This window comes from Aquarana catesbeiana, linkage group LG04 (genome assembly GCF_042186555.1).
Source record: "Aquarana catesbeiana isolate 2022-GZ linkage group LG04, ASM4218655v1, whole genome shotgun sequence".
In the NCBI taxonomy this organism is placed as follows: domain Eukaryota; kingdom Metazoa; phylum Chordata; class Amphibia; order Anura; family Ranidae; genus Aquarana; species Aquarana catesbeiana.
Genome location: NC_133327.1, coordinates 313,476,679 through 313,492,016, shown reverse-complemented (window position 1 = coordinate 313,492,016; position 15,338 = coordinate 313,476,679). Strand labels below are relative to the sequence as shown.

Genomic DNA, 15,338 nt, shown 5'->3' with positions numbered 1-15,338 from the left:
CTTTCTCCAGGATGCCTCCTTCTCCAGATATCCACCAGCCCTATTTCCTCACAGTACTGCAAAAGGGGACTCCTGTTAGCCTCTCCAGCTCCATGCCTTAGCGGGAACCTGTCTAAGCTCCTGTTCATCGTCATATTGAAATCTCCCAATGCTATTACCGGGGTCCCAGGGAAGTCTGCTATGAACCTGTCTAGGTCTTCCATTACTTCCGTACTAAATGGGGGGGGGGGGGATATACACATTGGCCAGTATATATCAAGAGAGGAAAATATACCTTCCATTTTCATCCAATCTACTCTGCCCGCAGGAGAAAGCCAAGTCTGTGCTTATCAGTATACTCACCCCTCTTGAATATGATGAGTGAGTGGAGTGAAACTGTATCCGAAAGTGCTTATTACTTAAAGTTTCAATTGTATCTTTTACCAGATGAGTCTCCTGGAGGCAGAGTATCTTGACATTCCCCCTTTTGGCTATTGAGAAAATTACTTGTTTTTTTAAGTTTATCCTTTACCCCTCTCACGTTCCATGAGCATATATTAATCCTTTTTCCCGTATCTGGGATTTTACCACCCCTTCTTTCAATGCTTATGGGCTGTTAAATCTAATGCTTTTACAATATTTTGGTCTCCTATCAAATCAAACCATCTCCCATTGCAAGTGCAGTAGGGGAATGTACAGTGTACCCCCCTATCCTTAACCCATCCCTCTGATCTAACAACCTGAATCCACTCATATCCACTCACAGCACCACTCCCTGCCTTCCATCTCTGATTATATTCGTGCGTCTTCCCCCCCACCCCCCTCCTAACCACCCCCCCTCTCCCCCCCCCACCCCCATCGTACCCCCACGCCCACTTTTGGGCATAACCCTCGGGCTTCTATTGTGACCTTCAAAAAACCTTTTTGAGGTTTAAGAGAAGAAAAAACCGTGAACCAAATCCAGTAGGAGGGGGCTTTCCCCCTTAGACAAGAAAAAAAAATTTTTGTGCTTATTACCATGTGTATAATTTGTGTATTTTTCTCTATAGGTGTATTATACTTCTATTTACTTAATCCCCCCCCCCCCTCTCCCCACTGCACTCCCAGTTTACCACATCAAAAAGCAAAAAAACAAATCAAAAAGCAAAAATCCAGTGAAAAAACAACAACAAAAATAGAAAATAATCAAAGAAACAAAAAAAAAAAAAGAGGAAAAACAAGGGAAGAACAGGATACCATAAAAAAAGGAAACCAAATAGGAAAAAGTTCCAAAGGACACCTAACTACCCTCTCCTCTCTTAATTCTCTCTTCATTGTTCTCTAGCCAGGTTGACACTTCATTGGGAGTAGAAAAAAAACCTAACCTCCCCCAGAGCTGAGACACGCAATCGTGGCGGGAACAAAAGCGTGTAATTGATTCTAAGTTGTTGAAGCTTTCGTTTACATTCTCCAAATTTAGCTCTTTGTCTCTGCAGCTCAGGGGAAAAGTCTGGGAAATTTAAGATCCTGGCTCAATTGTGCTGGATATTCCTTGACTCTCTTGCCTTCTGTAAAATAGTGACTTTGTCCCGAAAACATAAAAGCTTAAAAATGAAGGGCCTAGGGTGGCCTCCCGGAGCTAGAGTTTTAGGACCTATTCTATGCGCACGTTCGATCGCAAAGGTGTTGGAAAATGAATCCCTGCCGAACTTCTCCCTCAACCAGTCCTCCATGAATTGATTGGGGTTGTTCCCCTCACAGCCCTCTGGGAGCTCAAGTACCCTCAGGTTCTCTCTACGCAACCTGTTCTCCATACTGTCCATTTTCTGTAAACAGTCCTTTAATTGGATTTTCATAAGTGCCACCTCTTGTTTTAGCGGATACACATCATCCTCCATTTGGCTGAATCTCTCCTTGAGTGCTGTTGTACGAGTGCAGATTGTACGCACTTCCCCCTTAACAGGAAGCAGTTCATCTCTGATGCCTTTAAATTGCTCAGACAGCTCGGTGATTGATTGCTTGCAAGTGTTGAAGGCTGCAAGAATATCATGCAGGGATGGCTCCCTCTCAACCGAACCACCCTGGCCTCCCCCTACCGCCCCCTCCAGGCCCAAGACCTGTTGCTTATCCAGGGTCCCTCTTGCTACTGAGCCTGCCAATGGTATAGCTGGTGGTATAGCTGCCAAAGTCCCGTTTTCCTGGGTCTGACTTCTCCTCCCAGGGTGGCCCGCTTGTTGTTGACCCCCCCTAAACTACTAGATTTGTTAGGGGTTTCATTTGGGGGTTGCGCAAAGCGCTCTAATTTGGTGGCTGCTTGGTTCCCCTTCTCCTTGGCACTACGGGTTCCGAGGCCCCCTGTCCCTTGTTGGGCTGGCCCATCCTCCATCCCCTTCTTCTTTGACATTTCCGACAGTATGCTGTGTTTATCAATGCCCAGTACTAGTCCCCTGCTCTGAGACCTGGACCTGTATAGCCACCGATCCCCTGCCAAAATTTCAGTAATAATGTCTTTTCCTGCTGGGCTTTTGTGTTATAGGTGTGCACACAACCACCGACTCACCCCTCCAGTGCTCCGGACGGGATCCTCTGCTACTTGGATCTTCAGGGGGTTTCCGGCGCTACCTGCTCAATCCCGGGTGTCGGCACCCTCCTCTCTCACAGGGACAGGCGCCGCCGATGTTATCCCTGGGAGAGCGCCGTGTAGTTGGTGCAGCTCAGTGCGGCGGCTTCAGTCGCGTCCGCGGCGGCTTCATTCAATGCTCCGGGCGTTCAGACTCCTGGAGCTCACTGCATCGGATGCCGGAGACGAGGAGAGAGGGCTGGATTCAGTCACGGCGTCCTCTCTCACCTCAACATCCGGTCACGCCCCTCCCCCAGTAATTCTATTTTTGATTTTTTTTTCTCCGATATGATGGCGTTATATCTTTCACTTGGATGTTATAAGTTTCACTAAGTAAATACAGCTGGATAAAACAAAAACAGTTTGTTTTCATTTCAGGCTGCAAAGCAGAAAAATGTGATTTTAAAAAGGGGGGCGATTCTTTTCTATACCCACTGTAATATCAAAAGATTCCGAGAATAATTTTCTGTGCGCTAGGGACAAGGCTGAAGCAAAATACTAGATGCCCATGATCTTTGGGCCTCAGATGACACTGCATTAACCACTTGTTGACTGTCCAATAGCAGTTTTACAGCTACAGGGTGGCAGCTGTGATTCTGCACTTCCGCCTACAGGGGGTGCGCACAGGCTGCTTCTGCTGTGATTATTTACAGTAGAAGCCGATCTGCGGGTGTCGGGCACTCAATGTCTGCCGGCACCCGCCGATCGTTGGGCAGAGACTCAGAACGGAGCGATGCCTAGGTAAACAAGGCAGATGTCCGTTCTGACAGGGGGGTAAGGGATGGATTTTGTGTTCCTACAAAGCAGGGACTAAAATCCATCTCTTCCCCTAGTAAAAGCAGCACACATAGTAAACACAAACACTGCCTAGACACAGTTAACCCTTTGATCACCCTACATGTTTAACCCCTTCCCAGCCAGTGTCATTAGTACAGTGAACGTGCATATTTTCAGCACTGTTCACTGTATTAGTGCCACCGGTTACCGCAAAGTGTCAAAAAAGTGTCAGTGTCAGAATTTCCACTGCAATATCACAGTTCCACTGTAAGTTGCTGATCGCCGCCATTACCAGTATAAAAAAATAAATAAAAATCCATAAATATACCATACCATAGTTTGTAGGAGCTATACCGTTCGCTTAAAGCAATCAATATACGCTTATTGAGATTTTTTTTTTCAAAAACAACATGTAGCAGAATACATATTGGCTTAAATTTATGAAGAAATTAGGATTTTTTATTTTTATTGGATATGTTTTATAGTAGAAAGTAAAAAAATATTATTTTTTTGGTCGGTCTTTTTGTTTATAGCACAAAAAATAAAAAAAATGCAGTGGTGATTAAATACCACCAAAAAAAAAGCTATTTTATTTGGGTACAGCATTGCATAACTGTGCAATTGTGCAATTGTCAGCGCTGTATCCCAAAAAATGGCCTGGTAATGAAGGTGGGTAAGGCTCAGGACAAATCTATGCAATTTTTAAAACATTTCTGCTGTGCTTTTTGCTGTGCATTTTTGCACACACAATTTTAACACGATTTGCATTTGTTATGATTTTTTTTGGTCAATTTGTTGTTGGGCAGATTAATAAATGTGAAAAGCTGCAAGAACGCACTACATGCTTTTCTGCAGCTTCACCATTGATGTCTATTGAACTAAAAAAAGCAATGTTTTACTTATTAAAAAAAGTCCCTGACCCTTTCCAGAAACGCAGCGGCTAAAAAAAGCATAGATATGAAAAAGTGTCCAGTAGGAAACCATGTTAAATGAACTATAGTGCGTTTCTGAAAAAAGCACCAAAAAAAGCACTGCTGTAAACCAAGCCTGAATCTTCCGGAGGTCAAGTGGTTAAAAAACAGGCATGATTCTGAGATGGACTTCACTGCATGGGCTCAGGAATATTTCCAAAAATCCCTGTCTGTGAACACAGTTTGCTTTGCCATTCAAAAATGTAAGGTAAAGCTCTATCGTGCAAAGAAACTTCAACTGCAAAATTTCTGAACATGTGGTCAGACAAATTGAAATGTGACATTCCTTTTGGCAACCATGGGTGCCACATCCTCTGTACTAAAATGAAGCAGGAAGACCGGGTGAAGATGGGCGTGCCTCCAGCGGTGACAGCTCCATGCTGGAAGGACTTTGTTTTAAAGGTAAGTTTAACATAATGTGCTAGTATGCGATGCATACTAGCACATTACCTTGCTGGGTACAAAAAAAAAAAAAAACGCCCAGCAGTTTGCTACCGCTTTAATTCTGAATGCTACAGCTGCCTTATTTTATTTTAAGATAATTATTTTTTTAGGGTGAGAGCAAAGTTTTTGTTTATATAATAAAGTTCACAGGTATGCTTAACTGACCTGCCTGCAGTCCATTCCAGACCTTTTACCAATTGAAAATATTTGATGCATCTAGAAATGAAAAATACGACAAAGATGAAAGGACTGTTGAGCAGTTAGAATCCTATATCAGGCAATAAGGGGACAACATTCCTTTCCAAAAATACTGTAACTTATCTCCTCAGTTCCCAGACATTTACGGGGTGTTAAAATAAGAGGGCATGCTACATGGTTGTAAACATGGCCCTGTCCCAACTTTGTTGAGAAATGGTGCTTCAATCAATTTCAAAATTACCTTTTTTTTCTTATAATTGGTACATTTTCTCAGTTTAAACATGCGTTATGTTTTCTAGTGTGAATAAATTGGTTTATGATATTTGCAAATCATTGCATTCTGTTTTCATGTCCCAACTTTTTTTGGAATTGGGGTTGTACGTTTTTTTTTTTTCATACAAAAAAGGAGGAAACACACTGAAAAGATGATGCTTTCTTTTTAAAAATGCATTTAACTGCAGACAAGTGAGCTGATGGAAGCAAAAACATTTTCAACTTGCCTTGTGTTCTCTAAGCTCAGAGATGGATCCATCACTTTCTTCAAGGCTGAGTAAGTTTACATCACTATGAATAAGAATAAAAAGTAATGTGTATACAAAATTTTACATGGCTTGTTCTCATTTATATTTATATTTCAGAGAGTTATAAATGTCACATGGTATAAAAGCTTTCTATTTTGTGTTCTATTATAATAGATTACTGTTGATTACAGTCCTAAATGCACAGTATACATGAATGCAAAAATGGAAAAATGATGTGTTAATCAGTCCTGGCTAAATCATGAGATTGTTAGGAAATAAACTGAAACATTTCTGCATCTGCCATTGGTTTTACTGGGATCAGTGATTTTCCCTTCTCTTTGAATAACTGTACATTACTATGAACCCTGACAGTGCAGACTCTCTCATATACACCTGCTGGTATCTTTAGCTAAAAATAATTGAGCATTTACTGTGTTGGGTCTAAAAATGCAAATCTGTGGCTGCATAATTCCATGTACCTCACATAAAACAAATATAATCCTTGGAAATGATCAAAGTGGAGTTTCGGACAGATATCCAAAAGAATTCTTTCTTACATCAATGCCCAGCATAGGTGTTTAAAAGTTATTTTCATCAATGAAAGTTGCAGGTCCGGAACAATTTGTGGCTTACTAAAATACTACTGTGAGAAAAGCCTTTCATTGTAATACATGGTCAATGTGTAATAAAGCCACCAGGACTATAATAATAATGTCTGACATTTGTGAACTGGGCCTTTAGGGTGCCAAGTGTTAAGCTGCTGGTTTTAGGTCTGTGTTTCCCCCTAGCACCCTCGACCTACCCAACCGAACAAACATTTCTGGGCTAACTGCAAAAATGCTTACAGGAGGGGAGAATGCAGGGATGTCTTCATCAATCTGTTGCTGCTCCTTCATTGTCCAATTACAGGTTAGAGTTGCTTTTGAACAAAAATGGACTGCCTAGTTTGAGCAATCTTATAGGGATGTCTAGATCAGTGTTTCTTAACTCCAGTCCTCGATGCGCCCCAACAGTTCATGTTTTCAGGATTTCCCTCAGATGAAACGGCTGTGGTAATTACTAAGGCAGTGAAACTGAGCAAATCACCTGTGCAAAATATATGTAGAGCCTGAAAACATGACCTGTTGGGGCGCCTTGAGGACTGGAATTGAGAAACACTGGTCTAGATCAATACTGGCTGAACATGATTCATAATCCTTGGCAAAAAAAAACAGTTCACACATAAGTAGTCTTTGCAATAACCAGCTGTCACATGCATATGTGGCAGCATGGCAGAGGGGACTGACAGCTACCAGTCACTGTTTATAAATCGGGAGCTGGTTGGATGACACCTACAATCTAGAGATCACTGTGACAGCCAATTATTTTGATCACATGATTAGGAAGCCCAGAAAATGCCTCTAACATCAAGAGCTCCTTAAGGGGCTGTCGGAGGCCCTTCTTGAACAAGGGCTCCATTCACAACTAAAATAAACTAAAATGCCCCTTTCCCATGTAATGGGGGTGCAGAATGGGTGTGTCCTTAGCCTACATACTTTTTGCTAAAAGGGGTCTCTCTCTTTTAGAAAGTTGGGAGGTATGTAGCAGCAAGAAGAGGAGGAAGCTTACAGGAGTGTGGGAAAATGTAAGTGAAACTGCGGTTTAATGTTCCCCTAGACAGAAATTTTACTCTTGGTGGGGCACTGAGTGTTTGAGAGTTACTGCTAGTAAGGCTGTGCAGTTGGAAAGCAGGGTATCAATAATCCTGACCTGCTTTGGTGTCAAAAGTGTGTTCAGACCACTGCAGACAAAAATGAAGATTTGAATGAGCGATGTGCAGTCCTGACGAAGAAATCTAATGATTGCTTAACAAAAAGACTGGGAGCCTTTAAGTAGAAGTAGGACTTGTGACATTGTTACCTCCCATAAGCGGGAAGCTGTGAATATGATCAACACAAAGAAGGTGGAGATGGCAGGTCAACTTTGGGCTAGCGAGGATGTGGAACGCTTCAGATATGGACCCCTTCACAAGAAATTGATGTTGTATGCTAACAATATGGGCCCCTCACTGAGAGCAACCATGTCCATAATTTCCTGTTTCAGGAAATATTCATGGCTGGTTATTAATTGGTCTTTCTACCCTTGGATGGAGTTACGGACTCGACATTACTTCTGCCCAGTTCAGAATATAACCTATTTCAAGTACCTAGGCTTTCGAACTACCCCCGATCTATTGGACTATTGCCGTTTGACTATAGCTCATTTTGTTTTCTATTTCAGAGACAAGGTTAAGGTATGGTTATGGTACAAATTCTGTCTCTCCCTGGCGTGTAGAGCGGATATTCTAAAAGCGGTATTCATACCCCAATTGTTGTACTTTCTAAACAATTGACTGGTAGTGGTCCCACTTAAAGCATTCTCCATTGTTACAACATTTCACTCCTTGCTATGGGGGGGACCCGCTTGCCAAGAATAAAGCTGGAATTACAGCACCCAAGAACACTTTCCCGAATACAGACTATCCAAGCTGGTGAGAAATGCTTGGTAGAATTGTATCTGTGTTGTATGAATGAGTAGCTAGTTCGTAGTTGATGAAAAAGAAAAAAGTGTTGCTATGGCCATTTTTGTACAAAATAAATATAATTTTTAGCTACCATTTGGCAGGTAAATGAGTTCCAGTCAGTAGCTGGGCTTTTGCTATTTAACCAACTATCTTGCCTAATTATTTCAAAGGGGCTGACTCAACAGGAAGTGAAGTTGGCAGGCAATGGAGGGGAGCGGGGAGCAAGGGCACATATAATCATATGCTTGGGAAGACGACAGAGGTGCAGAATGGAAGGCCTGATCAAGCAACTCCATCGTGCCCATTTTAAACCATGCATCAGCTATCAGAACTGACTCAAGTACCTAATTTAAAGCTAAGCAACAATGAATTGTGTATGTTATTGTTAAATGCTTAAAGTAGAACTTAACTCTCTCATTCAACATTGACTATTTTGAATCCTTATGCTGCTGGCATTAGTACATAAACTATATCATATTTACGGGTTTTAAACTTTTTCTTTTTATGTTTCTTCAGTTACCTCCTGGTTTCTTGCCTAGGCAAATGACATCATACATCCCAGGAGTCTTCTGGAAGGGACCTTTTTATGAAATAAGTTCAAGTCCTGGAGTTATGGGCATTGTTTTATTCCCATTGCTTGTTATACACTTTGAATGTGTACTATATTTTATGCATAGTCTTCATACTTTACACCTTATGAATGTTTAAATATATGTTTTTTCATTAAATATTCTCTTATAGAGTTTTTCACATATGTATTTTTTCACATGTCAAGCTAGTCTCTGTATATTTTGTATCTCATGTGTTGTACTATAGCTAGACTCTTTGCTTCTCACTTGTCATCTTCACATCTGTTGATAATTTGTAACCAATCACTTGATTTCAATTGAACACATTGCTGATTGGAGAAGAGCAGGAGTTATGTGACAGTCTTATCTATAAATGTTCATGCTTTTCAACATATATGTGTGGTGTGAACAAGGCTCATCACCAAAACGCGTCTGCTGCTGACTGTACTCACTGTGAAGCCTTTACAATAAATATGCTTTATGTTATGGAGTTGACGGCTGCTTTTTTTTCTTGACGACCGTTTGTCTATTGGTGTGGGAGAGGACACCTCGGCTTGGACACCCTGACTGCAAACTTCCAAAGTAAGACTCTGTTTCCCACTGTTTTGAGCCATACAACCTTAGTATTGAATTTTTCTGGAGGAGAGGAGGGTTTTCCTCAGATAAGAGCACCCTCCTGCCTGAGCTAAGGACAGATGGATTCCAGGATGTAAATGCATCATGAGTCGTATTCCCCTAATATTTAAAGCAAAACAACTGCACCACAATGTAGTCGGAAACCATGCATTGCAATGCTTGTATGATAGAGCTGTTGTTGCCTAAGTGCATTGTGGTGCCATTGAAAATGAATGACATCACACATAACGTGTTAACACGCATTGATTCAACACACCAGATCACAAAAATGTTTGGGCCCTGAACGGATGGTGAAAACAGGGTACATGCATGTTTTCATGCTATTATACACTGGAACTAATATTATGCGTTTTTCACAAATTAATCAGCACAATCAGTGCAGTTACATCACAACAAACATGCAACAGGCTGATCATACTGTATGCAAAATAATTCGTTTCTGTTAGATGCTAACTTTTATTGCCACATAAGTGGTGTGATTACTGAGTGCAGAACAACACACACACACGTCAGTGTCCTTGTGTGTATTTCCTCAGAAGCTTCCTCCCCTGAGAATTACAGTAGTGTAGGTAAAAAAACAAAAATAATAATAAATAATAAGGTTCACAGCCAAGTATTTTTTACTGATGAATATAGGTTTACCTCCCATTACCAATGGAAGGATCCTATGTCTACACTGCTTAAAGGCCACATTCCCCCCTAAAGAGAAAAAAAAATGCATTTATTAACTTCTTCCCTACGGGAGCCTGCAAGCCTTGCACCCGCGAATCACAGGGGAAATGTCAGGTTCCTGCAGACATGTCCTCCAGCTTTCTGCCCGTACCTCTGAATGGACTTTCATTTAGAAATCTGAATGACATGCGAATGGACTAATGGCCCATACACACGATTCACTCTCGTATGACAGAATAAAAAAATATATATAAATATCGGAAGTGATGTCCTGTTTTTTAGTGTATTAATATTGTATTTTCGGACGACAACTGTACCGATTAACGGCTTGCCGACCACCCGCCGTCATTATACTTGTTGTGGGTTCAAACGCTCCGGTAAGCCTCACAGTTTTTTGGTGGTGGTACTTTTCACTTCAACCATATACCCCGCTCACCGTGATGATTTTCACATGAAGTTTGTGAATACATTTCATATGGAAATTTGAACTATATTTTGAGTAACTTTTCACTGGAACTTTTGCTGAGAGTCATCACCAGTGACAGTGTTTCTCATTTTTGTATTTTTCATTTAATGATCATTGGGATGAGTACCCTTGTGTCTGATATTTGTGTTCAATCACATTTTATACACAAGCGCTACACTATCTTTCATTATACTGCGGCAGGTCGGCACAATCCCACAAACCGTCGGAGCTGTACGCCGGTCCCTTTAAGCGGGATAGCAGACGTGTGCTCTGCGGGGGTGCCGATGTAAGTGGCCGGCGGTCATAATGACACATGGAGGAGGGGCACTGAAGCATGTCACACCCTAAATACAGGGGTAACATGCAACGTGTTCCAAAGGTGAATTTCTTTTCTTTTTACCCCACTAGAGTAAATTGGATCATGCTTTATTGATTTTTTTTTTGCGCCTTCCTCTGGATCAACTGTGGGTATAGGATAGTGCATATGGAGGTTTTCAATTTGTGTGTGGTTTTTTTATTTATTTTTTTCCTCTGTTGATTGAACTGGATGGACTTGTGTCTTTTTTCAACCAGAATAACTATCTACTGTGTTAACATCAGATGTCCCTACATAGATGCTCCTTAACCACTTCCCACCCAGCCACTGCATATGTACTGCCTGGTGGGCGCTCTCTCCTTCTGAGTAGACGTTCAGGAATGTCCCTCAGGAGGAGGAATCGGGCCCGCGCAGCAGCTCGATCCCGATGCACTTGTATCACCCGGACACGGCGCATCTCTGATCGGCAGGAGTGCTCTGTGATTGGTCCTCCTGATCACATGACGGCTGTGTCCAATCACAGCCTTCATGTGATGTAAACAGAGAGCCAGTTGCTAGGTGATCGGCTCTCCTCTCCTCGCACATTCGTTGTCGGTGAGGAGAGGAGAGCGGATCGCTGCAGCCGGCTGGTGATCAGTGTGCACAAGCTCTTTCTTTACAGCTTTTTACACACTGATCACCAGTATAGTAACACACAGTGTAAAACACAATGTCCCAAAACACACGTCCCCAAATAGTAAAAACACCTGCCCCCACATATGTCCCAGTAAAATCACATGTCCCAATGATTATCTGCACACACATGTTCGTGATCACCTGCGCACATCTGTACATGATCATTTGCGTACATCTGTCCGTGACCACACAAACCAATTATACACTTAACAGGATTTTTTTTTACCAAAGACATGTAGCAGAATACATTTTGGCTTAAATTTATGACAAAATTCGATTTTTATTGGATTTCTTTTAAAATAGAATAAAGAAAACATTGTTTTTTTCAAAATTCCCGCTCTTTTTTCGCTTATATCGCAAAAAATAAAAAATGGAGTTGTGAATAAATACCAACAAAAGAAAGCTCTATTTGTGCGAACAAAATGATAAAAATTTCCGCGCAATTGTCAATGAAAATGCGAGAGAGCTGAAAGCTGAAAATTGGCCTGGGAAGGAAGGGGGCTAAAGTGCCCAGTATTGATGTGGCCAAGGTGTAACTTCACTCTCCCAATCATCTTTAGTAATCCTCATGCTGCTAGCCCTAGTAAATATAGACAGGAAAGTACATCATATTTACTTGTTTTAAACTTTTTTCAGCTACTTCCTGATTTCCATGCCTAGGCAAATGATGGTATACATCTCAGGAGTCTTCAGAGGAGGATGGTTTTTTCAAGCTAAGCTCACCATCCTGGCTGCATGCCAGAGCTCAGGGCAGATGGATTCCAGGTAGTAAATGCTAGAATCATCTGCCCTTACTCAAGAGTGTCACAGGCAGAAATGTTAGGGGGGTGTTTTTCAAAGTGATTTCTCATAAAAATAAAAGCATGGAGGCATGGATGGATAGGGGAGTTTGCTTTGAATATTAAAAATGAATAAAGTAGCATTTTTGATTTATGGTGCACAGATGCAGTGGAGTTCTACTTTAAAGCAAGCCTATCACAATCCAGGACAATATAAAACAAAAGCATATGAAGAAAAAAAAATGCACACACAAATGGAAGTTACCTTCACTGAAACAAACATGCCAACAAAATCTTGACAGATAGACACCCCTTTCACACTGGCAGTGCCCGGCCATTAGCGCTAAAGCTTTCAAAGCGCTTTTCAGGTGTTTTGGAAGCACTGCCCATTCATTGCAATGGGCAGGGTGGTTTGGCAACGCTATTTACAGTGGTCCCAAACCGCCCCAAAGATGCTGCTTGCAGGACTTTTCCTAACGTCCTGCAAGTACATTGCCCCAGTGTGAAAAGACACACTGCAATGAATGGGAGGTGGTTTTCAGAGGCTATTTCTAGCACTAAAGCGCCTGAGAACCCATCTCAGTGTGAAAGTAGCCTAAAAGACAAGATTGGTCCAGACCCTACTGCCTCCAAAGCTTCCTACTGGTATTATGGAATTATTGTCATGGATGACCTCACTGTTTACTAGGGGTTGGAATTGGATTTATCCAAGTCTACAATTTCCAGTAAAAGTCAAGATGAGCATCATTACCTTAGCTTCCAATATCACTGAACTATTGGTTGCTTTGACAATTTAAGTTTTCACAGAGGTAGCCTCTTGTACATTATGAATTAGTTTGAATTACCCATTTTTTAAAATTAATTTAATGCCAGCCTTAGCTCAATACCGATGATGCAAATTATTGTATGCATACAGCTTACATTTTAATATGCATACCACTGGCACTCGAAATTTCTAAGCGCAGAATTTGATGCACAATTCCACATGCAATAGGTTAGCGCAGCAGAGCACACTGTGCAAAGCCAACATGAATTCCCTGAATGCTAAAATAAGAAAACGTTCTCACTGGAAAGAAAAATACAGGACTAGGGACATGGATTACTTTAGGATTACTAGTACTTGGAAGTTTGGGAGCAGCAGCTTGTAACAAATACACCAAGAATAGATGGAAAAATAGAAAAAAATAAATAAATTGTAAACACTACTTTTTTCCAATGTGCCATCAAAATGGAATGCATAGACCACAGAACTGTACTTACTCTTTTTCAACATCACCTTCACTTTCGTCCGCGCTTTCAACATTCCAATTTTTAAAACCTGAGCCTTTCTTGGACTCTGATCTGCCCAAAGCTAAAACAAAGCAGAGCCAGTCCATATATCAGACAATGCAAGTACAGTTCTAATTGACAACAAACTAAGACACTAGTAAACCATTTAGTGCTAATTGATATCACTTCCACATGTTTTCAAGAACTCAAGGCAACAGTAAATCCTTACTTTTAGTAGATTATCTGAAAGATATTTTTAAATTATGACAACTTCAGTGTTTATTATTTTATCTATACTAAACAAACAAGCAGGTTCATTTTACAGTAGTAACACTTTATAGAATTTAATTACGTCCAATTCTCTTCCTCACCTCCTCAATCAACTGTCAGCACATCCCTTCTCCTTAAATTTGGATAAAATTCACACTGATGGTGCCTTCCCTGCAATTTGCCACATGACAACATCTGATGGCTTAGCCAGCAATCACTGCATGCTAGGGATGGTGGGGAGGAGAATCGCTTGCTACCCAGTTTTTTAACAAGTACAGGGTATTTCTCAGGCCCCAACAGCATTAAAAGACAACATAGAATCAAGCTTTTCACCATTTTAGAGACAGATTATCGTAAATTACCTATGATCGCTGTTATTATAATAAAGTCAATTTACCATAAGAAAAATATAATGGCTGTGTTATTTGCCTCTCTGGATCTGGCATTTGCGTAACACACGAATAATACCCGTAATGTTTGTAAATTGTGTAAAACGTCAGTTTCTTTTTGTTGCAGGACAACTGCTAATTGGGGGAGGGTGAAGAAGCAAATACCTGGTTCTGATCCACTGCAAGTCCTCCCCTCAATCTTCTGGGGCATGTCACAAGCACTAGCTCCCTCTCCTGGTCAGATCGCCTTGGAGGTCTGACCGGAAGGTCGCCCTCCTCCCTCCCTGCAACTTTTTGGGATGAATCACAGGTCCCAGGAGGCTGCAGGTCTATTCACAAGGCGCAACGCAGCTCACACATGTAGCCGGCTGTGAAGCTGAAAGTAGTCACAGCCTGCTTCCCACAATTAACATGCCGGTGCCAGGACCCCAAGATGGACAAGGAAGCGGTTCAGGTAAGGATGGCGCTGGATCACTGGACAGGCAAATGTCCTTTTATTAAAAGGCACCAGCTACAGTATTTGTATTTTAAGGATTTACAGATTATGATAAATTCTAGAAAATAGGGGGTACATTTTTTTTTTTTTTTTTTTACTAGAAATGGCGGCGATCTTTATTTTTAGCGATTTTTAGCGGGACCGCGACATTGCGGCGGACAGATCAGACACTTTTAATACTTTTTTGGGACCACTGACATTTATACAACGATGAGAGCTAAAAATAGCCACCGATTACTGTATAAATGTCACTGGCAGGGAAGGGTTTAACACAAGGGGGCGATCAAGAGGTTAAGTGTTCAATAGGGAGGTATTTCTAACTGTGGGGGATGTATTGTAGTGACTAGATGATTAGAGGGAACACCATTCCTGATCACTAGGAACAGCAGATCTCTCTCTACTCCCCTATCAGAATGCAGATCTGTCTGTTTACATTGACAGATCCCCGTTCTGGCTCTCCAAGGAGCGATTGCGGGTGGCCAGCAGACATTGTGGCTGTGCGCATCGGCACGCGCCCGCCCCCCCATAGCTCCTTAAAGTGGCCAACTTACAATGACAGCGATTTGCGCAGGCGTGCCAACCTGCCGCAGTACAACTGCTGGGGTTGGTCGGCAACTTGTTAATATAAACTGATGCTGGGAAATCTAGAGAGACCACCACCGACTGCACTGATTCTATACAGAACATCTACACTAGCAGAAACTTGTTGAGCCTCCTGAGATCCAAGATCAGGCAAACATTGCAGTTTGGCTTTGGAACCGGGAGGTTCA

The 15,338-nt window shown here is 41.6% G+C and overlaps 1 protein-coding gene across 7 annotated transcripts in view; it reads right to left on the bottom strand.

Annotated features, from left to right (window-relative positions):
* SENP6 (SUMO specific peptidase 6) overlaps window positions 1-15,338 on the bottom strand; it is a 172,576-nt gene that overhangs the window by 138,354 nt on the left and 18,884 nt on the right. For 4 of the 7 annotated variants that reach the window (XM_073626821.1, XM_073626822.1, XM_073626823.1 and 1 more), the window contains exons 2-4: window positions 13,405-13,495; window positions 5,469-5,532; window positions 4,936-4,986 (exon numbers count right to left, since the gene is read on the bottom strand). In XM_073626821.1, the coding sequence (XP_073482922.1) occupies window positions 4,936-4,986; window positions 5,469-5,532; window positions 13,405-13,495 (206 nt within the window). Of the gene's footprint in view, window positions 1-4,935; window positions 4,987-5,468; window positions 5,533-13,404; window positions 13,496-15,338 lie in introns of those variants that run through there. The other 3 variants (XM_073626825.1, XM_073626827.1, XM_073626828.1) reach the window with 3 other exon arrangements.